Here is a 27,953-nt window from a genome sequence, read left to right as displayed (position 1 = left end):
TGACCTGCAGACTGCCGTTAAGAACTTAATGTTCACTGTTGCGTACGGTACCGCCATGCCAACCGAACCAGGCGACGTGTACCATGGGCAGCAAATTCCGCCTAGATACACAAGAGTTGGCGTGGAGCAGGTGTGCCAGGGTTGGGAGACCCTCGAGCTTGATATTCCTGGAGGCGATGGGGAGAGGACACTAGCAGAAGCCATTCATGGCTACATCCTATGGGATAAGTGCTACATTGTCCTAAAGTCGGATGATCAAAAACCAAGACCGGCATCTCAGCATGCCTCTCCAAGACCAGCATCTCCGCAAAACTCCCCAAGGGCAGCACTGTCTCGGCAAGGTTCACCGGCACATTCTCCATCACCATCATCTCATGCGCCGATGAACACTCAAGCGTCACTGTCGCCTCCATGGTCACCCCCTCCGCCGCCGGCAAAGAAGCAGAAACGGCCGCCGGCAAAGAAGGTAGCTGCACCGGCTAGGGAGCCTCCAAAGAAGAAGGAAAATAAGAAGAAAACCAAGGAGGCTCCTATTAAACCCTGGGACATGAGCCTTGAAGAATGCGATCGGATAACTCAAGAAAGAGTTAAAGAGCACTTCAAGCCGAAGCCGAAGCCGGAGCCCGAGAAAGTCATAAATCCGATAGATTTGAAATTTTTTAAGGGAATGTGCGAAGCAAATAAGAGAAAATTCATTCCGAGAGACCCCCTTTCAGACTACGAACGCACAATTATCAAAACTACTGAGAAAAAGAAGAGACAATCAAAGTCGTCGTCGTCCGACGTTCCATAGCTCGGAGCCCAAAAGAAACAATCAATAGAGCCTCTCGTAGTGGGACAGACGACGCAAGAACAAGACTTTGTTACATTTCTGAAAGAATCAAACCTGACGGCCGCTCAGATTGCAGGGGGAGAAGATATTCCAAAGGCCGATGTGGTTGTCAAATGGACGTTTGAGATCGGCAAAACTCTTGTACCCCCCGAAGTAGTGTCTGTGCTTCCAACGCAAATGTATAAGCTGCACCAGCACTACATGCGTGCGATGGCCGATTGCATCTTCATGCAGGGCGCAAAGATTAAAGATGACGATTTATAACGGGGGGAGGCCATTATATGGATAAAGTGGGAAGAAATTTACCAACTATTCCATTAGGAGGCCCTCGACATCTCTATGGTCGGCTTGTGGGTTCTGTAAGTATTTTACTCTCCTTACGTATTGTTTTGCATGATCTCAACATACTGATCTCTTGATTTATTCGGTATCATGTAGAATGGAGATACATACTTGCAGAAGAAAGGGATACTCTCACCTCGGCTTCATTGACCCAATTACTTGTAATTGGAGGCTTCTACGTGACAATCCCGATGACATATTCCAAAACTTGTTCAAGTACATAAGCGTTCATCACAACAAGCAAATGATATTGTTTCCTTACAACTTTGCGTGAGTGATTCCTTCCGTCTAACTCTTTCTATTCTATAATCGAATTGTTTAAACCTTAACTACCAAGAACTGCCTCCGTATAATCTTGCAGTGAACACTTTGTCCTAATTGTCATAATTCCCGAGAAGAGCCTACTCGTGGTTATGGACTCATTGAGGAGACCTCCAGAACAATACGAAAATCTTCTTAACATGATGAAAAAGTAATTCTACCACTACTCCATCCATGACCGATAATTTGAATCACTTTGTTACTTGACTATAATTGTTCTAATCATGCACAGGGTTTGGAAAGAATTCGCTAAAAATCATCCAGGCAAATTTGACAAGGAATTGAAGATCAAGACAGATTTTCTGGTACGCGCTTGGATGATTCGTTGCACGATTCATTAGTTTTATTATATATTCATGTAAATACCTGATAATTTCTTCTCTCTTAAAGTATATGAGGCAGAAACCAGGCACTGTATTGTGCGCATACTATGTATGCGAGAACATCCATGGTCTGGTAGGTCCTCCAAAGGGCTGGACAGATTGGGAGGAGGAAGTAAGTAAAAAAACTTGTTAATATTTGAATTCGTATTTTAATTAGTCGAAATTAATTATCCCCTTTTTCCATAGGTCGGGGAGATGCGCGATAAACTCATACCGGAGGAAAAGATTATGGCGATTCAAGAACAATTCTCCGGATTTATTGTTGAGCAAGTCCTCGATCCAAAAGGCGAATTCTACTATGATGGAATATCTAATATTGACAATCACAGCAAATATGACAATATACGCGTATATATGTAATTAAGAACGAATATAACTATGTAAATATATATGTGTGTCTATGTATTAAATTTCTATTTATGAGTATGTATGTATGTATTAAATTTCCAAAAGGCGAATTCTACTATGTAATTAAGAACGAATATACCTATGCAAATATGATGGAGTATGTATGTATTATATATATAAGCACTCCAATAATATATATGTGTATATATATATATTTATATAATATTGGTCCTAGACATTTTCATATGTAAAGGAATTCACATGTATAGATATGTGTATACATATATATATAAGTGAATTAATTTATATATGAAAACTATCTAGGACAAATATTATATAAGTAACTATATATATATGTATATATTAGTGGAGATCATACACACTGAATTCCAATAAATAAGTTTAATTGAAATGCAAAAGTATAATTGAAATAGAAAAATAATTGAGAAAAGAAAAACATGAAAAAAAAGAGACCTTTTGTCCCGGTTGGTAACACCAACCGGGACAAAAGGGTGCGCCAGCCACGTGGGCGCTGGCTGCACCTTTTGTCCCGGTTGGTGTTACCAACCGGGACAAAAGGTCCTCTTTTGTCCCGGTTGCCACACCCGGGACAAAAGGGCACCCCCTTTTGTCCCGGACAGGCGTTCCCGGTTGGGAAACCGGGACAACAGCGGTTTCCCAACCGGGACAAATCAACGTTTTTGTAGTAGTGATAGCTTATCACAAATATAGCTCATATACAACAAATAGCAACAGAAAAGATATAGGTCAATTAAAATTCTCAAATGAACAAACTGTTATATATATTAACATCCCTTTGATCTTGCCTACACTTTCCTCCAGCTTGCTCTCCAGCTTCTTAAGATCTTTTGGGCTCACAGTTCTGGTTGCATCTCTCACAAATTTCCCACTAGGTATTGACTCATTGGATAAGTTAGACTGTAATGTACTACTCTTTTTGCTGAAGCCAAAATAAACCAAGACATTAACATTGTATAATTTACAACTAAAACTGCAACCCTATATTCAAAGCAGATTGGTAGGAGCAAACTAAGCAGGCTAGAAATCTCATGACACTTAGCAAGTTCATGATGATTATGAGTTCACGTTCAACAAGCAAAAATAATTCTTCATTTGTGTGGCTTGCTGATTTTATTTAGTACTGGACAATCAAATCATTTTATCACAATACTCCAAGGTCGATAAATGTTAAAAGTTCTAGGTTGCAAGGCCATTCATTGCTAATATGGTACAATATGATACATGACGTAATGCAGGTCGAATGTCATGCTATATCCGAATGGTGTGTCTGCCCATGTCTTACATTTATGGGAAGAAGTTCGTTGGCCCAGCCACACCAGTTGTACTGGAATTGAGAAATGAACTCTACAAAGTCCACTATGATGAGATTGACTGGAACAAAGCTCGTACTGAATATGCTAAGGTTGGTATGAAAAGTTATCAGCAATATAGCTCGTAATCAGTGTCTATACTATTTCTTTGCGAATAATGTACTATAGTATACAATTAAAAAATGCTGTTTTTAAAATATATTCACAATAAGCTATTGGTCACGTACATATCCTTTTCAATATAGCGCCACATAATTATCTTTTTTTTTCCATTAGGATACACAAAGCAAATTATAGTACATACTCAGTCTGTTAGAATAAGGTCATTGGTTTTCGCAGAATAGGTGAAAAAGTGATTTTATTTTGAGGGGATATTTTCGGATAATCATGCCAGGAAAATATCTTGAGGGAAGAATCATTTTTTGAATAATATATAATTCACAACAATCAGTTGCCAACTTATAGAAAATGGACTATCGTTGAATAGGGATGCAAAGCCAATTAGATAGAGATCATTGTCCTCTTATTTGCTCCAATTAATACTGAGGAGCCAGAAGCCAAGAATAGGAAGTGACCAAACGATGACCCATGGCTGACAGTTCTTGATGGAACATTGGTGATAAAGGCACTTATCACTGATTGTTCTTACTTGATATGGTCATTGATACAGACTAGTAATTTATAGCCAATGTAGTCTATTGGGGACCATGTCGTTTTCAGGAATTGCACTCTTTTGTAAAAAGATAGAGTACTTATCAATATTGATGTGAACATTGTCTAAACTAAACTACGTAGTGCAGGTCAATGCATAAGTCTGAGGTTTGTCAATTATTTCTCCCAGCAAGACAGTGGATGCATGCCTACTACACTTTTATCATCAATGTAATATGGTTACCTGGAGGTGCCATTTTTAGAGCACATAGGACTAAATGTTAGCCTCAAGCTATCTAAACTTCCAATGTGGTGCTAAATTAGATACCGCCAACAAAATGGGCTTTGATCATGTTTACCTTCAACATTAATCCTCAATGTATTATAAAAATTGGCCACAGTTAACAGTTAGTAGTCTACTGATGAATCTTATGAGCAAAAGGCAATCCTTATTCCTTTCCATCAAGAACTCAAATTAATGAGTGATCAATATGACTAGATATACTGATTTTAACCGGCAATACAGTTCAGTGCATCTTTCCGACGAATGTCTGTTGAAATACCAAGATAATAGCTGATGAGCACAAAACAGTTGGGTGACTCGAGAAGTTTATAGGAAAACATGAAAGCACATATAAGATGACATACTTATATTTGCTTTGTGATCAAGATGTTGTTTTTTAACGGAGAGACTTGAGAAATTATTATAGGAAAACGTGAAAATGCCTATAAGATGTCATACTTATATTTGCTTTTTGATCCAGATGTTTTTTTATTGCATATTTTCCTACTATCTAAATGATTTTTATATTTTTTACATGCTAACACATCAGGAAGATATGTACAATCCGCATTCGTCAGTTCAGGATATACTTTGGTCTATTCTTCACAAGTTTGTTGAACCAGTTCTGATGCATTGGCCTGGGAGAAAACTGAGGGAGAAAGCTCTTGCCACTGCCATGAGGCACATTCACTATGAAGATGAGTGCACTCGATACATCAACCTTGGTGCTGTACCCAAGGTAACCCGAGGACTATGATCATTTGTTATACTTTTTACATAATGGGAGTGCAGACTTCTTGTTTTGATATTTTCACAGATTAATCCAACAACATTTTAGTGACCTAAACACTTCACATAAGCAGGTCGTAACACTCCATTTATTTTAGGAAATAAGTCTATCTTTGGTCTTCTATGACTGTGTACATCTCATCCCTCGGCTATTCATGCCAGTGCATATCAGGTCCATATCCGGTTTCATGGGTGGTGTTGAGCGGCATGGCATCCATGTCACCAATCGATTGTTCTTCCCTCTCATCATATGCCATATCATCGCAAGGCCACAGATCACTAGTCTGATCATGTTCATTCTCCCCTTCGCAAGTTCCATCTCGGACGGCTCTGCTTCACCTGTATACCTACCGTGCTAGAGCGCTCTGCTTCCCCATGCCACTTCTCAAGGAACTTTGCCCTTATCTCATTCGAGCACTTCCCCCAGCACTTTTTTTTATTGTTTGAAGAAACCACCTGGCATTCATTAATCTATCCAGCAGCAAGTTATTATTAGGGGTGCATAGTGACAAGCAACGGAAACCAAGCGGTGGCAGATGGTATATGGAGAAGTTGTGTGTGTATACGGTGTGGAGTTGTACAAGTTGCAGTGGCTTGGTGACCAAGTGCATGGAGAAGTCCAGCCGTCTAGGCATGGGAGTAGAAAGATGCATGCAGGAGCAATGCAAAAGCTGCTCATGTTGTCCATGAACGAGACTAGCTGCATCTGTACTTCTGTAGTCCATGAGGAAGACTGGAAGAGGATCTAGCGTCCATCCCCGGCATTCAGATCCAGGTGTTCAATTTAGAGGCCCTATTTGTATTTATAGCCCATGATGCTGGTTCTACCGAAGTTGTGCCATAGGTGCTGCTGCTCTTTTTGCCAATTTTCTGTCGGACGTGATGGTGCTGCTACCGATCTTGATTTACTTACAATATAAGAATCATTTCATTTACAATATCTTGATTAAATGATAATTTTAATAAACTATATATGTTTTGGTCATTTTTTAAATCTATGGACATGCATACTTTAATTTTTAGCAAAAAAATCAACAAACGTTTTATAAACTAGATCGAGCAAATGCACAGGTAAGTGGCTAATTCTTTTAATTTCCTTTTTTGTACACCGAGTACGAAATATGTTGCATCGATTCTGATAGAGTAAGTACTTTTTTCTCAACCACTATTGCTATTCTTGCTATCCAAAATGGTTCTAGTTGAGTTATGCACCACTTTTAGCTTTAGCTAGTTCAGTTTGCAATTGAGTTGAACTTCACAATCAAGTTCGAACTCCGGTCCAGGGTCCACCACACCACATTGTGTTACTGATGAACCTTCTTTTTTCCTTTATTGTGTACTCCCTCCATCCCATGAAGAGTGCAATTCTAGTTTCTTTAAGTCATATTAGTAGTAGCGTGAAAAGACTCATGCCCTCATTTGTTGGCCACATGCAGTTAATTTTATCATGCAAATCAAATCTGGCCACTTAATTAGGAGGTAGTGGAGGTCCAATTTCTAGGATTGTACTCTTTGTTGGATTTTTTCAAACACAGGATTGCACTTTTCATAGGATGGAGGGTGTCCTTCCTTCTCCCCCTTTCTTGGAGTGATTCCCTTTTGTACTTCTTCATAGTTAATCTATTATAGATGTATTCCTTAGTGACTACTTTTGTTTCCAATTAGCCATTCCATGATAGCTGAAAAAGAAAATAACTAAGCAAATCATACACAGGCATTAAATACGCTTGCTTGCTGGATTGAAGATCCAAACTCAGTGGCATTCAAACGCCATATTGCACGAGTATATGATTACTTGTGGATTGCTGAAGATGGCATGAAGATGCAGGTAACCATTGAATGTTCTTTTCCACATAAGTATCCATAATGTTTTTCTGGCCCACTTCCTACTATCTCCTTCACATTCCGTTCACATAGCTACAGCAATGGTGTTAGCTAATAGTTTTGGCATGCTCAATTAGTGCTTTTATTCAGTCTACCAAGTATTGAACATTTCTTAATTGTTGAGATTGTTGTAGTTAAATCCGTGTCAACTCCTCTCTACTCTCTTAGACTAATATTCAAATATGGTGAAGCTACACAGAAAACATCACATGGAAGGAGTCGACTGGAACCTGGTAGGCCAGTTGCCAGTAGTAGCAATAGAGGACACATGCCGTTGCCCCAGAAGTCTCGCGTGGCACTGACAACCATTAGCATACAAATAATAAAATTATTAATCATAATAGAGATGTATGTAGTTCAGCACTAGTGGGATTCCAACTTTTTGTACTGTTCAATGCAGCTTTACGATGGAAGCCAAGTGTGGGACGCAGGTTTAACAGTTGAGGCCCTTGTGGCTACCGACTTTGTCAAAGAGATTGGACCAACTCTTAATCGAGCGCATTCCTTCCTTAAGAATTCGCAGGTACATGCATGCTACTAGACCTCGATTTTGTTTATAAAATGGCAATCCATTTTGTTTTACTAATGAGCAAGCTATTTTTACAATGGAAGTTGCTTGACAACTGCCCCGGAAATTTTGAATACTGGCATCGCCACATCTCCAAAGGTGGATGGACATTTACTACAGCTGATGATGGTTGGCAAGTTTCAGATTGCACTGGAACAGCATTAAAGGTGAAAACTTATGTTTTCCTAACTATTACCAATAAAGAACTTTTCTTGTCTAATTTAATTTATTTTATTTCACTATGTCTATTGAATGCTCATGCATATACTAAAAAGTGTAGATTTGATATGCATAAGATAGTCTCCCTGATCATTATTACTATGGGCCTTTATATGGGGGCATGAACGAAAATTACCATTCCTTGCCCACCAATCCATGCTTTCAGCTCCTTCCATGTCTCCCTGCTTTTCTTGTTGTTCTAACCTACATGTTAAGAAGCAAAATATATACAAAAACATTTGAACCCAAAATGAATTTGGACAACTAAGATATATACTATATGATTGATTAAAACTATTTGTAAAGGGTGGATTCTCCTACGAACAACCATATGAATCTAAAGATGCAGACTAGTTATTATCTAGTGAAACTCAGAATCTCAGATCACGGTTGTCTACTTCAAAGGTTGTGCAAGACAATAAAATAGCCAAATAGAATTTAAGAAAAGGATGTAGAACATAAAAGATTTAAATGGTTTGCCATATTGAATAGGTTGAAGTTCAAAACTTGTAAAGTAAAATTTAATAAAATTGAAGGAAACTTCAATGTGGATCCTTTGGTGCAAGGTTTCATAACATGAAATCTTGAATTGGAGTGAATTTTGAATATTAAGGCTAGTGCAACAGTAATTGTTTTTTTGTGTGCTTATTGTGGACTCCAAAAAAATAATTTTTAGTGATTTTTTCCATCTTCAAAATTTGGGAGTTACAGCAATTTTAGGGGTGGTGGGGAGAGTGTGTGGGTCGGGGGGGGGGGTGTCGTGGAATGATGGAACAAACAGGGGCAAATGACCCTAGGAACATATAAGGTTTCATTGGTGCTTATTTTTTGTTTCTCCAAAGTTTTATATCTGCTTATTCTCGTCTGCCTAAGGTTGTTAGCCCGAGTGGTGCGAAGCAACCGGCGGCACTCCACAGGTGCGGGGTTCGAACCCCCACCGGGGCGAATTTCCCCGCCTGTGGGGGAAAAAAACCCCTCGCTGTGCTCCTGATAGCTTGGGCTGTGTAGTCACCCTGGCCCGGCCTAGCGTCACGGTTTCCCAGCCCAGTGGGTAACGGTCCCGGCTCAGGTAATGGTTCCAGGAAATGGCACCAGACTTAAGGTCAGAAAGAGCTGGGGTTCGGGGGGTTTCTCAGTCTGCGTTAGAAGGCCTCCTTCTTATAAGAATGCTCGGGGGGCGGCTAGCCCCTCGCAGGTCGAGTTTTCTTATTCTCGTCTAACGATGCACATCACACACTTAATACAGTGGTTTTCGCTAGACTTGACCAAATTGAACTAATATCATATTTGGTTACAGTCTGTAACAATAGTTTTATTAAAGTTGTTTTTTAGATCCTCACATGGCCCAGGCCCAAGATAATGGACAACTGTAAAGTCAAGTGTTGATCATATTGTAATTTTCCATTGTACATTGTTTCATATTAATTTTTTGTGATTTTTTTAAGTATCTATGCTTTTACAATTTACTTTTACATACAGGCTTGTCTACTGTTATCAAAGATTTCTCCTGAAATCATTAGCGAACCATTGGAAACTGATAGACAATATGATGCTGTCAATTGTCTGATGTCTTTCATGGTAAGCATTGTTCAAACTTCTGTTACTATTTGACACAAATTGTAGCTATTAATTATATTGTATAGACATGTTCACTTTTTGAAAACATAGTACGTGGTGTGCATATTCAATACTCTGTCATGGAGGAAGTAAAATCAATGGGAGTGCCAGAACATTTACTGTTCATTTCTGCTGATCACAACTTTCTGGATTTTTCACTACAATGCCTATAGAAGTGTAGTTACATACAAAACCTTTGCAGTTTGTTTTTGTTAGATAACAGCATGAAAGGGCAGCAACCCAACTTATTATGGCCGTATATTGATAATATTTCTAAATGTCAATGCTCAACATTTAAGTTTCATGAAGTTTCTTTAACAGTTGGTTCACTTTGATGAGCCATGTGTCTGATATGCTTGTATTAATAAACATTCACAGAATAATAATGGTGGCTTTTCAACATTTGAACGCATCAGATCTTATGCATGGCTGGAGGTGAGTAGTTGATCTCTTTCAGGATCCTTCTTTCTTGTGTTAATATTTATGCTAAGTCCCAATGTTGCAAGTCAATTTTTTCCCTTGCTTTCACCAGTAAATAAGAGAGGTGAAGATACAAAGAGAGATGTGCACACATGCTCGTGTACACCATCACAAGCAGCAATGTGTTCTTATTACATAGATAAACAAAAAAATATACAGCAGTAAAACACAAGTAGTACTTGCCTTATACATAAGCTAAGGTTTGTTGGACATACACCACTTGAACAACAACCAGAGAATATTCTAACCTAGGTAAATAAGACAAACTGAGAAATCATGTACTCTGAATCAGAACTTCGAATTTACCCTAATTTTGTATAATCTGAAGTAAATGGAATATAAAATGCAAAGTTAAACAGGATAGCTATTAAATTAGCTAAATGCACATATTTGTATATAAATTAATACATATCTGCTTCACTCTCTAGTTACATGCTTGCTTTGTTGAAAAAGCACAACTGCATTCATCAATGTGACTAGATTTGTCAATACTGACATGTTTTCTTGGAATTCAGTATATTAATCCTTCCGACGCATTTGGGCGTGTAATGATTGAATACCCGTAAGATGCTATAATCCATTGATTTCCAGTTCTTAATATATTTCCTTTTAGTTATATATAAGACAGTCTCCATCCATATGCATCTAATTGACAGGTATGTCGAATGTACATCATCATCAATTCAGTGTCTAGCATTATTCAGAAAACTTAACCCTGGCCACCGCAAGGAAGAGGTGGAATATTGTATCAACAAGGGTGCTAGTTTCATTGAGAGTTCTCAAAGAAGAGATGGTTCATGGTTAGTATTATGACACCATGCATACATAAGTACAGATACAACACACTGAATATATAAACTAAAATCTTTACTCAACTCTATTTGTTCCAAATCTGTATTCTAACAGGTATGGCTCCTGGGGAATTTGTTTCACCTATGCCACATGGTTTGCAGTAGCGGGATTAATTTCTGCTGGCCGAACATTCGAGAATAGTTCTACGATCAGAAAGGCATGTGAATTTCTCTTGTCAAAAGAGCTTCCTTCTGGTGGCTGGGGAGAGAGCTATTTGTCAAGTCATAATGAGGTAACTTTGACGTCAATCTATCAATTTGTTTGAAGTTGATATTTAGGAATCAGGGTATTATGTAGCTAGTGTTGCAGGCTAGTATTTTGGGATTTTGTGTTTCTATAATTTGTGTCAGGTGTCAATAAATTGGACACTAAGGGATTGTTTGTTTTAGATAGAAATTGGGAAAAACAGCTTGTGGACAATGGATGTTGGAATCTGAGTTTGTGCGAGCTGAGGGTCTAGAAGCCGATACAAATAGGCTGTAAATTCAGAGTATAACCACCATGCAACCACAAGATCTGACCAGCCATTTTCTGAATTGCATTGAATCAGGTTTACACAAATCTTAAAGGCAATCGACCTCATGGTACGCACACTGCATGGGCCATGCTGACACTAATTGATGCAGGACAGGTCTTGTCTTTTGTTGTTCATTTGGCTTGTGGATTTTAATACGATGTGCACATCACAAAGGAAACTAATTCAAGGTGTTGTAGGCTGAAAGAGATCCAGTACCTCTGCATCGAGCAGCAAGTGTTTTGATGAACTTACAATTAGAGGATGGAGAATTTCCACAGCAAGTAAGTAATAGCTGATTGCATAGAAAGTAGTTTTACTATCAATGGGAGATATGAGGACATATTAATAAATTATAAATCATTTTAGGAATTATATGACATATTAATAAGGATGTAAAATAGCCTTGTTTGCCCCTATGCACATAATAAAAGGGATAAAATAACTTGTTTTTGGATAATTTTTTTTATCCCAAAATGACTTTTTTGGGACCCAGGGAGTAGGAGACTAATATTCTTCATTTACAAACAAGCATTAATGTTTTCTTCTACTTCACTTATTCTTGATTCAAGACTACAATGAATGCGGGAGAAAATAGATTGATCACCACTTACTATTTACTTGTAGGGAGTTAAATTGTTCATTAACAAGTAACAACTTGGCACAAAGCCTTTAGTTGGGGTAATGCAGATAAGATACTTGGCAATCTTGTGAATAATAGTTTAATAATAAGATTTAGATAGTTGAAGGATTATCTCTCCTTCCAAAAATAATGCAAACTAAGCTAAACCATCATGATCATATTAAGAACCACATGAGGTAGATCAACACAGCCGTGATTCCGTGAAGACTTCTTCATTTGAGCATATCATGATGTTTTATGCATACATGTTCAATGTTAATCAAAATGGATCTATGCCGTAATGCTCATATTATGAGAATATTGTATACATTTTTAAAAATTAATTGGAGAATATTTGTTCATGTTAAAAAATTAATCTAGTTTTAGAAACCCTCAAGAGAGAGCATGCCTCTCTTAGCATTTTTGCAATTCATTAACAAAGAACAATATAAACATACGAGTTCTGTTACAATGATTATAAAGTACCAGAGGGTACTTTAAGGTACTTCTCCCTTAACTTTTCACTAGCCGTTGATCTATGGAAAAATAAATTAAATTAATATTCGGTCCCACTCTTTTTGGTACTTGGTCCCATATTTTTATACCACCAGGTACTTTAGTCTAGGTACTTTCTACCTTGACCACCATACGATTCTATTAGATGGATGTATCTCATTTTTTTCAATCACTGTAAAAATTCTCTAAACGTATATGCCAAGCCCATGCAAATAAATGTCCTGGGTTGACAAGTTGAAACATTCCTAGTAGAAATCCTATAGTAAAAAGATTAACCATGAAAGAAATAATGTACTGTGAATCAAGGTTCCATGGAAACTAATTAGTCGGAACTAGATTAATAGACATGTTATGGTACCAAGAAGGCTAGAAATCTCCATGTTCGGTAACAAATGCTCCCTATTAGAGGTTGATGTGGAGATATATATAGGACAACACCTAGGCAGAATTATGTTCGTTGATGATTTGAAATGGCAGTGCATTTGTGTTATTTTGTCTATTCAGAAACTCTTATTTCCAGCATAGTTACTCTGTGCTTAATTAAATTATGATTAACGATCATTTATAATATTGCAATGTGTTAAAAAATATTGTACTGTCAACAACAGGAGATCATTGGAGTTTTTCTCCAAACTGCTATGGCCAGTTACACCCAGTACAGGAACATCTTCCCCATATGGGCGCTCACAGAGTACCGCCGTCGAGTATTGCTCGCAGGCAAGAAATAGGTGTTTGCATTAAAGGCATACAGCCAGCTCTTGGCTTGTGGGTCGCAAATAATGTTACCTTTTACTCCTAGCAGCTTGTACTACTCTCTTTGTCTCTATCTTTATTTTACTTTAGACTCTGTCCTTGCCTTTGTATTTTCTAAGAATAAAACGTTTATTCGTAAGTAGCAGATAATAAATTTTAGTTCCCTTTCTTTGTAATAGAACATGTAACCAATATATAGTACTGCTTCCTTGTCGTTACACAGGTGCTTTGCAATAAGAAATCTCATCTAGTTTCCTGTGTGTTATTTAACTGTTTTTACGTAATGAAAGGTCACAGATCTTGCCGGTTCATTATTTGCATTACTACTGGCCACTACAATCAGCAAGATCCCAACGCCCTTATTTTTAGAGGCTCAAAGACGAGTTCGTTGAAGTAAGCAAAACGGTGCGGGCTCTGGAACTGGTACACTGCAACATTTAAAATGTGCCATCTGAGTAAACTAAGTTAGTGTTTAGTTCGTCAATTTTGCTCCGCCGCCAGATTACATGGTTACAAATCCCGTTAAATCTTGTTTGGTTTGGCTAGGTCATAATCAGATTAGTACGTGGGATCTGATACGATTCCACCCAAATTTGAGCGTAATCGATCAGAAGCCTTTGTAATCCTCACCCATCCCTGCTCTTGTTTCTGCGGTCATCCAATGGCCGCTGCCAACGTCCTCGTCTGCAGGTCCGGCAAATGATGGCGACGGCGGCTTGTCACCTCCAACGGTGGCGCCCAGGCATCGCTTCTCAGCGCAAGAGAGCCTCCTTGCAGCCACTTCTGCTTGGCTCATCGAGGATCGACCCTTGTGAGGTGCTGCGACCAGCGCCACCATGGCATCCCACATCGAGAGTTTCATGCTAGTGAGGCCAAATTCATTGATTACCAAGTGAGAGGGGATCTATTGTTTCTGGTTTCTTATCCTATCTTCGAGGAATTTTTATTCGTGCGAAACCAATTCTTTGAAACATTGTCAGTGTTTTGATACCGTTACAGTCATAAGCCAAACATATTCAGGTATCACTTATCTCATGTACATTAGCTGTGTAATCTGATAAAATTTAGGTGCTGTTTGGTTCGATGATTTTTGGGCATAATCCGATTGCGTTGTGAAGAGAAACCATTTACATTTGTTTGTTCGGTAATGCTCAGCCTCGTGCGTCCAATGTGCGTCCCTCCTTCGTTCGCTCACGTGGCACAATCTCATCCAAGTATTATTTCCTCTCTCCGACGTCTCCATATAGGTGTGCAGCAAACCACTATGTCTTAGAAGTAGGATGAAAAGAAGCAATACTTTGGTGAGAATACATACACACTGAGCGACATGAGAGATTCTATGAAGAAGTAAAGCTATGGTTGATTTTTATAAAAATATTTTTCAAAACCCCAGTCATATAGCATGAAAGTGGAGGAGACTGGAGTTAGTACCGTTCCTCTCTTCAACTTGCCAAACAATTTATGGTAGACACATGAAAATTCACAGGTAAAGGTAAATTTAGAATAATCTATAAGCAGGTGTCATCTCATACAGGAGCCGGGTCTTCCTTAGTTCTAGCCTTCACTCGAGGACGATCAAAGAAATAAATGTGGGGGATCTTGTTGACGAACTATTTTGACCGTCAAATATCGTGCATGATATGGGCATCAAAGGGAATGCATGTTAGCATATGATTATTTATTGAAGAATTCCACAGATGCTAGTCTGAGAATATGTGCAGGTAAATATGGGCCAAACATGCCTGAAACTAGCAAGTATTATTCAATGCATAAATTCTCGAGCCAATCACAAGCAAGCCCAAGGGGTAAAGGGCCCAGTTGATAGCCTCACATGAGAAGGAGATGCAGCCCATGAGCATAAACACGTCATCAATCCGAGCCAATATCTTCTCGACCAATCAGACGCAAGTGCCAGGATTCATGGGCCCACCAGAGCAACTTAACCGACTTAGGACAAGGCATGGCAGCTTGTTTGGACATGTGGGCCTCTAGGACAGCCAAACCAAGGAAGCTGGGTGTCGGTGTTTATCACCAAGCCTGCTCAGGGATACCCTTAGCAGTATGGTTTGTAGGTAGGGATCGACGGCTTTAAAACTCGATGGTACAAGGAACACAAAGATTTAAATAGGTTCGGGCCGCGAGTTTGCGTAATACCCTATGTCCTGTGTGGTTTGTATTGCCTTAGGTGTTGATGATTGTTTGGAGGGGGTCCCTGCCTGCCCTTTTATATCCGGGGGGATAGGGTTACATGGAAAGTCCTAGCCGAGTACAGTTGGAGTCCTACTACAATACAATCGGGTAGTTTCCTTTGTACTACAGCTAGTTCTATGCCTATTCGGGTAGTTACAAAATAGGTAAGGTACATCCACGAGCTATCTCTTACTCTAAAACATTCTATGTCTATAAGCAGTCCTGCAGTCTCGGGTCTGACAAGCCCCCGAACTCTTCGTAGCCGAGTCCTGCAGGCATCGAATACTTGGCAGGGCGTCTTCGAGTTCTTCAAGTAATCAGAACCTCCTCCTGGTTGCTTCTGGTCTTTCCTTCAGATACGTCGAGTAGTCCTTCAAGTACTTCCATTTACTTCGAGGCTGTGAGGTGCTCAAGCCCTGAAATCTTTGATCATATATGGTGCGCGAAGTACTCGCGCTCCATATGGAGTAGCCCCCGAGCCTTAGGTTGAATCGCAGAATTCAGGCTGAGAGTCACTTCAGTCTATTTTCCAAAAAAAATGAAAAATAAATCTCTGATGTCTATATCCAGCAGCCCCCGAGCCTTAAATCAAAATCCCTTTTGCTGCGAGTAGCCCCCCGAGCATAGATTTGGAATTAAGGATTTAAGTCGTGGCATCAAATTTTATCCTTCAGATTATTTGCAGGATTCATCAGATCCGGAATCCGAAAAGACCTCTTTTTCGGGTAAAATCCCAGAAAAATGATACAATTGGATCCGCCACACTGATTGCATCCGAAATAATTTCAGGAATAAAACCCGGGATGTACGGCTCTTTATTCAGTGCTCACATGAGATGTTACTGTTTGGAGAATATGCATTATTATAGCTTTGACTGCGCCCGTGAATGCTGTCATGAATGCGTCCGTGAAACGTGCACTGTTGATTCACGGGTTCTCCTCAGTAAGCCCCTTTGTGGCTATAAAAGGTAGGGGAGAGCCCCTTAGTAGATGCACCGAAGTGTAGCAGCCATGGCCTTTGCTTGGTGTTCTTGCTCTCGCCCTCCTGAGATTTGTGTAGTTCTTCCCAGCAAAAGATGCTAGAAGAGAACTTACGAGTAGCAAGAGAAGTCTCTTCTGCCTCCTTCTGCATCCCCAATGTTCTTATCGGATCCATGCTGGACATCATGTTCTTGCATATTCCAATGAGGCAGGTTTGGGGTTGCTAGGTTGAATCTTGTTGTGTCACATCCTTGGGGTTGCCTGTTTCTAGATGCCCAAGAACTGCATCTCTGGTAGGGAGACTTAATCTTGTTACAATGTGTTCAGGGAGAAGGAGAAATTTCTCTGCAAGATGCTACAAGAGGACTTGCGAGGTGATTACTGTAATCTGCCTCCATGTTCTTGAAACTTTTCTCCCAGAAATTTCTCTGCAAGATGCTACCAGGGAATAACAAGTTTATACTTTGTCACGGCCTCGGGCCGATCTAGCTGCAGCATGTTTCTTAGGAAGCCAAGAAGTGTGCGTGCAGACCCGAGTCGTTTTGTAAAGTTATGTAATAAAAAGTACTCGAGTTGTAATGTCGAGTAGTTGTACTGTGTCAAGTACTTATCCTTGTTTTGGAATGTAATCCCAGTTAAGGGAAAGGAAGTCGAGTAGTCGACTAGGGATGTCAGTGTTTTCTCTTCCAGAATGTAATCTTAGAAAAAATGAATGTCTCTTTTAAATCCCCTTATTTCCGCGATTTGCAACGGATTGTTGGCCTGTTGGGTGTTTTTACCATGTTGCCACCGCCATTATAAAATGAAGCGGTAGCTTAGGTTTTACCCCACCGGCCGCCACTTGTTTTTACTGCTTTAGATCTGTCTTTCTGCTCTCGAACTCCCAGATCCAAAGTTTTTTTTTCATTTGCTCCCCACTTCGTCCTAGGGTTTCCGCCAGTATATGCGCATGAAGCGATCCGTAAATTTCCGGATGGCCCCCAAGAAAGCGATCAAGGGGAAGGGTGTGGCTGCAGAGCCAACCCATGATGAGGGTTGGAACACAAGTAAGTGTTCTCAATCTGACTTAGATTCTCTGGTGTCACAGGGTCTTTTAGTTCCCAAATCTGTTATCCAATGGCGTCCTGCCTTGGGTTCAGATCATCCGTATGAAAATACGGGGGAAATCGTTGCTTTCACCTCATACTTGGAATGCGGATTGGGGTTTCCTTACTCTTCTTTCTTTTCTGAATTCCTGCGCTTCTACAGGATCCAATTGCATCATCTGACCCCAAATTCCTTTGTCCATATTTCCATCTTTGTGCATTTATGCGAAGCTTTTCTGGGCATCGAGCCCCATTTCGAACTCTTTCGCTTTCTTTATGATGAGGACATGACCAATACGCATATGACCAAGGCCCAAGCGAAGATAGAGTTCAAAGCCCAATCCACATTGAAGTCCGATTTATTCGCGAGTCCGGATCGGACTGCAGGAGCAGGCCTCACGAAAACGGACGCCCAGGTCACATACGGGCTCCGTTTTGGGCGTTCTATATATCGTTGGAAAGCTAAGGAGATAAGCTTTCCAACCCAATGGATCCCATATCAAAATACGCTCGGAGTCAATGGGAATCATCGAAACAACAAGACGACCAGAATCTGTCTGGATGCAGCGACGCCAGTTTTTGGGCCCAAAGGCCTTGTACTCCCTATGGTTGCCCGGCCACCCCCTTGGCCACCCCCTAGTCTCTCTCTTCTATATACACAGCAGCCGCCATTAGGTTACTTGGGTTTTGCTTAGATTATTCTGTCGAGAACAGTTTTGCCGCCGTGTCGGTTTGTGAGACCCCAACTTTGAGATTAATCTTTCATCTGCAGAGTCACTTCAATTGAGCTGCGTTCTTTCGAGTTCTTGCTTGTGTTCTTCGTTGCGCTTGCAGGGATTAGCCTTCTTGGCGAGGTCAACCGGGTTGTGACACGGTTGATAACCAGAGGAGTTGTGGTGCTAAGATTGCTGGATTCGGGTCTTAGGATCTGAAGCCGGATCGGTGTGTCTCGCTCCGCCTACAACGAGAGTTATCCAGAACCTGACGGAAGATCGGGAACCCATGTCCCCATTATTTGGTATTCAGAGACTCAGGTTTACTGTCAGGAGTTTGTGTCCATAGTCGTGGTCTTGTTGCTGGTTTAGATCGAGTTCTTAGATTGGTTTGAGTTTTGCATCGTGTCACCGTGTCCTTTTCCATCCCGTCATCACGTCCGGTTTGGACTTGTCTTTGTCCAGTTCGGTATTTTGTTGATATCTCTCGCATACGAACTCGGATTTTTGTGTTCTAGTACTTTCTAGAAAGCTTGTGAAATTATCTACCACTTTATCAATTGTGAGAATTCCAGAAAACATAGTTATCTGCGCCTAATCTGTATTGGAAGTCAATCTGTTGGTGACCCAGAAATTTCTGAGTAGTCTGTATTTCGGGGTCAATATCTTCTACTTCCTTTATCCAAAACGGACTTTCCATATATTGCAAAGAAAGAGAAAAGGAGGATCTACAACTTTCATGTTGTAAGTTTTCGTGTTTGAGGTCTCTAAATTTGTCAAACAGCCTGTATAAGTTTGTGTAGCAAATCTGTAATTTACAGACAACAATTTTGTGATAGTGTGGAGTTGTCTCTTGCTCTTGTGGCACTTTTGAATAGAAAAAGAAAGAAAGAAAAAGGCAAGTGCATAAAAAAGAGCCACACAAAAAAAAAGAAAAAAAATCAGAAGTGCTTGCATCCTTATGTGTCCTTTGTGCTTGGTATATGTCGCTTGCTTGCTTAAACTAGTTCTAGGAATACGTTTAGGCCAGCAACATTGATAAGTACTTTGAATATTTATTCAATTTTTGCTATCTGATTTTCAATTGTGCTAATCCTTGCTACTAAATAAAGCCCCCCGAAGCTCCACATATTACTTCAGATCAGTACACCCAGAGGATCTTGCAATCTTGGTACCACTTCCTCACAGGTATCACAAACCAGCCACCGGTTGTACCATCCTCTGCTTTGCATTGGTAAGAACACTTGTAAGAGCTTGGTAAGACGTGCGAGATTGTGTTTCCACCATCCACATCCACATATAGTAGTTGATAGGGATAACTTTTTGTGTTTTCTCTTGTCTACTTACTAACAATGTCAGGAAACACTGAGATTGCTCAACGAGTGTTGAGTTCTCAAATGGAGAAAGTGGAGCAAAATCAATTCAACAATTTGTTCCAGACTTTCTTTGTCGTGATGGAACAACGTTGCCGAGTCATCATTGATGGTGAGACTTGCACCAACCTTGCAAGTTTAGAGCTGGTCGAGAAGCTTGGTCTGACCACAAAGCCACATCCACATCCATACTACATGCAATGGGTAAATTCTTACGATAAGATTAAGGTAACTGAATTTGCACATATTGAATTTAGCATTGGTTTTTACAAGAGTAGTGCTGATTTTGATATAGTACCCATGCAAGCATGTCATTTGTTGCTAGGAACGCCATGGATTAATATAAATGATGTGGTACATAAAAAGGTTGTAAATAGATATTCTTTCAACTACAATGGTAGAAAAATTGCACTTAAATCTATGACCGCAACTGAAATTTTAGAAGCCGATCTTGAAAGAGCAGAGAGAAGAAAGAATGAGCCTTTTAGAAAAGAATGGATTATTTCAGATGTTACAGTGCCTTCCTCTAAATCTGATTTTGTACAAATTAAAGATATCGCTTTGTCTTCTGTTGGACCTAATATTTTGCAGCATGTATCTAAAACAAAAGACAAGGTGATAGAGAATGAACAAGTAATTGTCTCAGGTAAGAGCTCTCTTGATGTGCTGAAATTGTCCACCACTCATGCTATAATAGAGCAACATTTAGTGGACACCAAATCTGAATTGACTTTGTCACATGATAAATATTCTACTGATTTTTGTGATAAAGAAGAGTTGTGTGATAGTTCTATGTTTATCCCTGTGCCACAACTTGTGAAGGAAACTGATCCTTTTGTTTTGGAAACAAAGACTTATGCTAAAAATACACATTTGATTCCAATTGCTACAGAAAAGGATGAAAGGAAATTGTTGTCTTCTTTAAATACTTTGGGTTATATAGAGTTTGATACTTTGTGTGCACTTAGTAGTTTGGAGGAGAAATTTAAATGTGTTGGATTTCCATGGTTATCCCGATGTACATATCACTTTATTGGCAATTATAATTGTAAAGGAGAGTACATGGTGCATCGTGTTTATATGTGTTCAAATCTGAAATCTCCTTTTGCTGTGCAACAATTTGATGAAAAAGAGGGCTATTTTAAGACTAATCCCATCACGCAGAGTTCCTCTTGTTCTTCTTTGTTTGTTTTGTCACAACAGGTTCAATTTCAAGAAGGGGAGCAACGCAGGATCATGTCAAGAATGGGAACAACTACTTCCGCAAGCATCAGCGACTTTGAGTCTAGGACGACTCAAAACCAAGAAGGGGAGAATGATGAGGACATGACCAATACGCATATGACCAAGGCCCAAGCGAAGATAGAGTTCAAAGCCCAATCCACATTGAAGTCCGATTTATTCGCGAGTCCGGTTCGGACTGCAGGAGCAGGCCTCACGAAAACGGACGCCTAGGCCACATACGGGCTCTGTTTTGGGCGTTCTATACATCGTTGGAAAGCTAAGGAGATAAGCTTTCCAACCCATGTGATCCCATATCAAAATACGCTCGGAGTCGATGGGAATCGTCGAAACAACATGACGACCAGAATCTGTCTGGATGCAGCGATGCCAGTTTTTAGGCCCGAAGGCCTTGTACTCCCTAGGGTTGCCCGGCCACCCCCTTGGCCGCTCCCCTAGTCTCTCTCTTCTATATACACAGTAGCCGCCATTAGGTTACTCGGGTTTTGCTTAGATTATTCTGTCGAGAACAGTTTCGCCGCCGTGTCGGTTTGTGAGACCCCAACTTTGAGATTAATCTTTCATCTGCAGAGTCACTTCAATTGAGCTGCGTTCTTTCGAGTTCTTGCTTGTGTTCTTCATTGCTCTTGCAGGGATTAGCCTTCTTGGCAAGGTCAACCGGGTTGTGACACGGTTGATAACCAGAGGAGTTGTGGTGCTAAGATTGCTGGATTCGGGTCTTAGGATCTGAAGCCGGATCGGTGTGTCTCGCTCCGCCTACAACGAGAGTTATCCAGAACCTGACGGAAGATCGGGAACCCATGTCCCCATTACTTTTTCATTTGAAACCGCAGCCCAATAGATTCGTCTTAGATGTAGTAGGGGGCGCGGGTCTCCTCCTTAGGCAAAGGAAAGGATAGAGTATATATCTCTTATGACCTTAGTAATAAAGTAATCTAATGGAAACCCAAGTGGTTCTATGTCGAGAAGCAGTCGAGAAGTTTTCCATCCATTACCCCCAGCCCTCCAATCCAATGGCCCGAGTGGAATAAAAAACCAGCCGACGAGAGTCAGATCTCTTAACTACTTGCGCGGATTGCCATTTTAAGGCAAAGTATGTTGACTGGGGAAACAATCATGTTTGACTGGATGAAGTGAAGAATCCAGCCATTGCAGGCTCGGGAATCGCTTGGATTATAGTATCAGGGAATAACTGATCCGTCAAGATACTCGAAGGAAGAGATCTCGGATGATGTAGTTTTTAGTCGAATGCAACGACTTCTGAATAATGTAAATACTATCCCAGTTGTTCCTGATACATTTTCTGCTGCAAATCCACCGAAGCAGGTACTTGATAAGAGTAGCCGATATGTAGAAATCGAGTACTTTATCATAGTGTAAATTTGATAGGATTTGCTTTCTGTAGGAGGACGTGGATCGCTTTAAGAGTAGTCCTTCGCTACCAGGCATATATTCGCCCTTTTGTTATTCTAATTTCCTCGATCTGTTAATCAAATCTTAGTATGCTCATATGAGGTTTCATATAAATAGTACTGATATCCAGACTTGGTTGTGCAGATGAGGCAGCGTTTGGGGAACGGAGTGATGAGGAGCACAGCCCCACTCCAAGTGCTGATGCCCAGACCGAGCGCCTGAGAAGTACTCGGTCAGTGGCGAGGAAGCATAGCAGCTCCTCCAAAACTACTAGCGATAGGTGAATAGCTAGTTATATTTGCAATCGAGTACTTTCTAGTTGTCGATTTGCAAGTTTTGATTTGTGTTTTTGCTTTTCTAAGTCCGGTGGCTAAGATGCCTCGGACCTCATTATCTGGGGATGATACTGCGGTGGTACAGACTGTCCCCTCTACCACAATGGACTCATCAAGTGGGATCGGGGCTACTCCTTCAGCGAGTAGTTCAAATATAAATAAGACCGTTGATGTGGGTAAGCTAGCCGTGATCACGAAGCCTACCCGCAAATTTGGCGTCAAGGGGTTTGCCCTCATAAGAGCTCCTGCGTAAGTTCTTTAGAACTTGTATATGTAGGATTTGTTTTGAATTTAGTAGTTTGTAACTACTTTGTCTTAGCAGAGATGCGGTCCTGGGAGAGGACGTGGGGGCTGAGAGCCACTCGGCTTCTCAGTTGGAGCTGGGGAAGCCCCCGAGTACTCTCGATATGAGTGCTCGTGATGCGGAGGCTATGATCGACTCCATGCTTCTGGATTCTCCTTTAACCCATTCTGAGAAGGCCAACGATGAGATCCCGGAAGGTGGTGGAAGCAGCAAGCTTCCAGAAGAAGGAGAAGGCGTGAAGCTTCCTGAGGGAGGCGATAATAAACAGCCTGCGGAGACCCCTGTAGGTAAGCTTGTAGTGCCTTGTAGGAAAAATATCCTTTTATTTGCCCTTATTGTAATTTAAGTAGCATGTTCTTTCTTTAGATTCCCAAGTCACAGGGAATACTGTAGGAAAAATTAAAGGAGTGCCCAAGAGGGCTGTTACAGAGATAGTGGCGAGTGCTTCCCAGGTCACATCGGGAAGCAATTTGCCAAGAGAGAATGTGGAGCTAGCTGTCAAGCTGCTAGAAGTAAGTAGTCGAATACTTCGAGTACTTTTGGAGTAGATCGAGTAGTATTCTGATCTTTTAGTTTTGCAGGAAGCACTGGGACAAATGAGTGTCCAGTCTTCATATGAGATAGAGCTAAATGCTCTCAAAGAGAGGGTTAAAACAGTCTCATCTGAGAAGACTGCTCTTGAGGGGAAACTAAAGAAGCTTTCCCAATCAAAGAAAGGTTAGTCTTTAGCATTTGATATGCACTCGACTAGTAGATCTGCTTAGTGTTTATAAGATTTTCTTTCCATCAAGTACACAGCTTGTGCCAAATCTTTAAAGATTCAGAAAAGTTTGGTACTGGATTTAAAGATTCTTATGTACCGCAACGCAGATGAAATAGATAGGCTTAGGAAGATCAAGGAGGACTCTGACCGTGAGGCAGCAACGATGCTGCAACAACTCAAGACTTTGTCAGAATCTTGAGACTCGATGCAGCGCGAACTCATGGAGCTGAGAGAAGTCAGAGATGCCTCCCTAGAGGTGGTGGAGGCCATGGATATCCCACAAGAGGATGGAGACGAGCCGCTCACGCTGGCTGGGAGGCTTAGTAGGGTGCCAAGAGCCTTTGAGAGGTTTGTCTCTGACATCACCCGTCAGTGCGCAGGTCACGTGCTTGGGCTGGTGAACTCTTATTGGCCAACCACTCGTCTGGACGCCCTTGGACAAGGTGCCAAGGCTGACTGTACGGAAGATCAGTTCCGTGAGTATTTGTCGGAAACTTCCGGGGTGGCTGATTAGATTGTAGAAGCCTTGAGCAGGGCAGAGTCTCCTTAAGCTTTTCTTGTAATTGAATTGGCGTGTGAGCCAGAAGTATTTTGAACAAATGTTGGATATTTGTATAATGTTAAGTACTTAGTGGTAGGATTATGGAATCCTTTGTTGTGTCGAGTTGTTGTACTCCAGGGTCCTGAGTGTAGGCAGTATCGCGCCCACTAATTTATAATAGTAGATACGATGCATTGTATCCGTAAGTGCCTCGGGAGGCATTCTCGAATAGAATCGAATCTGTATGGTTCCGAAACCATGGTGCTAACCAGTTAGGATTGAATCCCTCGGGATTAACCAAGTGGGAATAGCACTATGGGGGTGTTCAAAGCCGTAGCTTGGTATGGGTTTCCTTTTCAAAGGAGATGTTTTATTAGCACGTAGCTATTGTGGACTTTGTTGTCCAAATCGGGGGGAGATCTCATTTAGAGTATCTAGGAGGTATAAGGGGTTTCTTGATAGATAAGAGGACAGTCAGCTCTCGACAACTACTCAGAGTACTAAGGGAAAACATTAGTTCTTTTTGTATCTCGAGCAAGCGAGTAGTACCCGTCAAATACTCGAGGTAAAAAGACTCCATAGCGGAGATTCCCATAGTAAACTAAGCAAGCGGGAAACTTGTGTAACCTTATTTTAGAGTATCATGAACTTACCCGTGCTCCTTAAGGGATTTTTGTAGTTGACCATTTAGGATAGACCTTGTTTGGTTATCCAGATAGTATGCAGCTATTTATGAAAATGGCCCAAACTACTCGATCGTATCGAGTAGTATGTCCTTTAATGGACTTGATTGGTTTCTGGAATAGGACTGTTAGGATTGAACTCCGTCGAGTTAACCAAGACGTGAATATTCTAGAAACATCCCAAACTTACTCGAGCAGAGTGAGTAAGGTGTCCTACCTGAGGACTGGAGTAACTCTTAGGCAAGTCTGTTAGGTACTAACCCCGTCGAGTTGTCCAAGACGAAGGTGCCGAAAGAGTATCCAAGACCTACTAGAGCTAACGAGTAGGGTGTCCTTTAACCAAGGACTGGAGAAATCCTTACGATAGAACTATTAGGTACGAACCCCGTCGGGTTGCCCTAGATGTAAATGTCGAAAGGATATCCAAAGCTTACTCGAGCGAGGCGAGTAAGGTGTCCCTATAACTAGGAACTAGAGTAATCTTTAAGACAAAACTATTAGGTACGAACCCCGTCGGGTTACTCAAGACGTAAATGTCAGAAAGATATCCAAAACCTACTCGTGCGAGGCAAGTAGGGTGTCCTTTTAACCAAGGACTGGATTAACTCTTAGGGCAAGTCTGTTAGGTACTAACCCCGTCGGGTTGCCCAAGATGAAGGTGCCAAAAGAGTATCCAAAACCAACTCGGGCGGGGTGAATAAGGTGTCCTACCAGAGGACTAGAGTGTCTTTAAGGACAGAACTGTTAGGTACGAACCCCATCGGGTTACCCAAGACGTAAATGCCCAAAAAGCACTCAAGTATGAACCATAAAAACCGCTCGATAGCTGCTCGAGCCAAGCAAGGCTTTCGAGATGGGGTACTGGTCATGTGAGCAAGAGCCAAGTAGTCGATATATGAAAAATCAACTTTGTTTGGATTTGTCGAAATTACGATAGTTGTAAAGTGACAGACTCTGACTCTTAAGACCTGCCCCTTGCTCGTTAGACGTGAGCAATGGTTTACATGACTGGATAAAATTTATTCGAAGAAGGAACTTAGTCGATATGATGGTCGACTAAATTCAAGGTAGAACTAGTCGATGCAGAGGTCGACTAGATTTATCGGTGGTGTCTCCTTCAGGAGAGGTGCCCCAAGGGCCTTGCGGAGTGAGTCACACTGAAAGATCGTGTGAGAGCTGTTTGGGTGGATAAAGCACTTGCGTAGCAGTACTTTGTTGATCCTGTTTCTGCTCTGAGACGATTCACCTTGATGCTGGGTGCGTGGTTTACCCTGAGGGCGGGTACTGATGGTTGCCGGCTTGTGCTTCTTGAAGGGAGCGGAAGCCCTTGGCGGAATGCGGTAGTTGGAAGAAGGGTTGTATGGCTCGACTTCCTACCGTTCCTTTCTCCTTGAGATGATGATGTTGCGCGCATCGTGCCCAACGTTGATCACACTGCGGAGGTCACAGTTGGAGAAGTCGTAGTTGTCGCCTTGCTGTTTCTGTAGGGTGTTAGCGAGGCGCTGACGCCTGAACGCCCTCTTCTGGTTGAGCTAGCGACGAAGTTCGTAGAGGTCTTCTGCTGGATTCTACTCGTCTAGTTGGACGGTGATGGTCACCGCTGGAAGAAGAGGAGGAGCAGGCGAATCCTTATTGGTGGTAGCTTGGGCTTCTGTGATTGTAGGAGGAGTAGTTTCCATGTTGTCAGAAAGGTACTCGTCGAAATCATCAGAATTGTAGTCGTCAAGGTTAAGACGCTCCGTGGGATCACCCTCAGGTTCTTCGGCGATACGAACCATGAGGATTTCATGGCAAAGGTCTTGAATTTCTTGGTCTTGTTTGCCTGAGGACGGGTCTAGCGGAGTGCTCTGTTGGTAGGGCAGATCCGCTGGCTGTGAGCCGGAGGCGTTGGGATCTTGTGCTTTCCTGAGATGCACCGTCCGTCCTTGGGGCATTGCATATATGATCAGGTTAGGAAGAGAGTCCTGATCGGACGCAGGTTTCTTAGCCGAGTTGGACTCGACTTGTTTACTATACTGGATTAGGTCGTCCAGTTGTTCCTTCGGGTCGGAGGAGTACTCGGATTCAGAGTCGGTTATCCCACCGATTTTTGAGTATGTATGCTTTGGGTGAGCGAGAAGCGGTATGCCCATCTCTACTCGGAGGGCTTTCTTGTTCATCCAGTGTAGCCATGATTGAGTAGGAGTTAGCCCCTCAGGCTCCTTAATCCAGGGTTTATCATAGATTGGGTCGCTAGATTGTTCTGGGGCCTTGGCTTTTCCTTTTTTAAGTTTGGCCAGTTCCCAAAGACCATCGGCATGCTCGGTTGGTTTCGCCATGGCGTCCATGAACAGCTCGACATTGTCTGACAACTCTTCAAGATCGTCAAATGGTTCAAAGTTCTCGAGACCGTTCATGAAGCGATCAAAGTCCTGATCGAACTTGGACTCGACTGGTTTCGGAGTCCGAGTGTGAGCAGGTTTCGGTGAAGGGCTCTGAGGTATCTTAGAGATAGACAGTCCCATCCGAACAAGCCGGGGGTTTGTCTCACTAGCTCCCCCGCAGATTCCTCCTCCCGATTTCTGCTCTTTGTCTTGCAGAGTGCTTTCAGCCACCTTAATGCAGTTAGCAAGCTTTGAATTTACCCGATCGATCCCTGAGAGCATGTCACCCGCCATCTTCTGCGGGGGGTTTAGTGCGTTAGGGTTCTGCTATAGCGCAGATGGGCTGAGAGCGGTTTCTGCAAGTTTGATACAGCCCTCTATCGATCGTGAAACTTGATCCACTCCGGCAAGTAGTTCTGAGTTTTTGATCTTAGGGCATTTGATCGTCTTGAGATGAGCCAAGTATTTTCCCAGAGTTTTTGGAAAAGTGAGGCTTTTTGGAGTCAGAATTTGTTTCGAACTCGACCAAGCCAAGAGTTTGGATTTGAGTTGTCACGTTTCCTGGGTTGTCCGAGTCGAGCTCGGGTGGAACTCTTTTCTTGTCGGGATCCGCAGTCTTGCGGATGTCGACGAGTTGGAAGC

The 27,953-nt window shown here is 41.5% G+C and overlaps 1 protein-coding gene across 1 annotated transcript in view; it reads left to right on the top strand.

Moving 5' to 3' along the window:
* The window catches only part of LOC120640551 (parkeol synthase-like), a 30,834-nt gene extending 17,305 nt beyond the window's left edge, over positions 1–13,529 (top strand). Inside the window, exons 6-18 of the mRNA XM_039916423.1 lie at positions 3,504–3,670; positions 5,063–5,251; positions 7,016–7,129; positions 7,586–7,708; positions 7,798–7,920; positions 9,452–9,550; positions 9,968–10,024; positions 10,585–10,631; positions 10,726–10,869; positions 10,976–11,153; positions 11,472–11,552; positions 11,636–11,719; positions 13,182–13,529. Of these exons, the coding sequence (XP_039772357.1) occupies positions 3,504–3,670; positions 5,063–5,251; positions 7,016–7,129; positions 7,586–7,708; positions 7,798–7,920; positions 9,452–9,550; positions 9,968–10,024; positions 10,585–10,631; positions 10,726–10,869; positions 10,976–11,153; positions 11,472–11,552; positions 11,636–11,719; positions 13,182–13,301 (1,526 nt within the window). The 3' untranslated portion in view covers positions 13,302–13,529. The remainder of the gene's footprint in view (positions 1–3,503; positions 3,671–5,062; positions 5,252–7,015; positions 7,130–7,585; positions 7,709–7,797; positions 7,921–9,451; positions 9,551–9,967; positions 10,025–10,584; positions 10,632–10,725; positions 10,870–10,975; positions 11,154–11,471; positions 11,553–11,635; positions 11,720–13,181) is intronic.
* The last annotated feature ends 14,424 nt before the right edge of the window (positions 13,530–27,953 follow it).

Source organism: Panicum virgatum, chromosome 7K (assembly GCF_016808335.1).
Source record: "Panicum virgatum strain AP13 chromosome 7K, P.virgatum_v5, whole genome shotgun sequence".
Classification (NCBI taxonomy): Eukaryota; Viridiplantae; Streptophyta; class Magnoliopsida; order Poales; family Poaceae; genus Panicum; species Panicum virgatum.
Note: the sequence above shows the minus strand (reverse complement) of the source record. Positions and strands in the feature narration are given on the sequence as shown.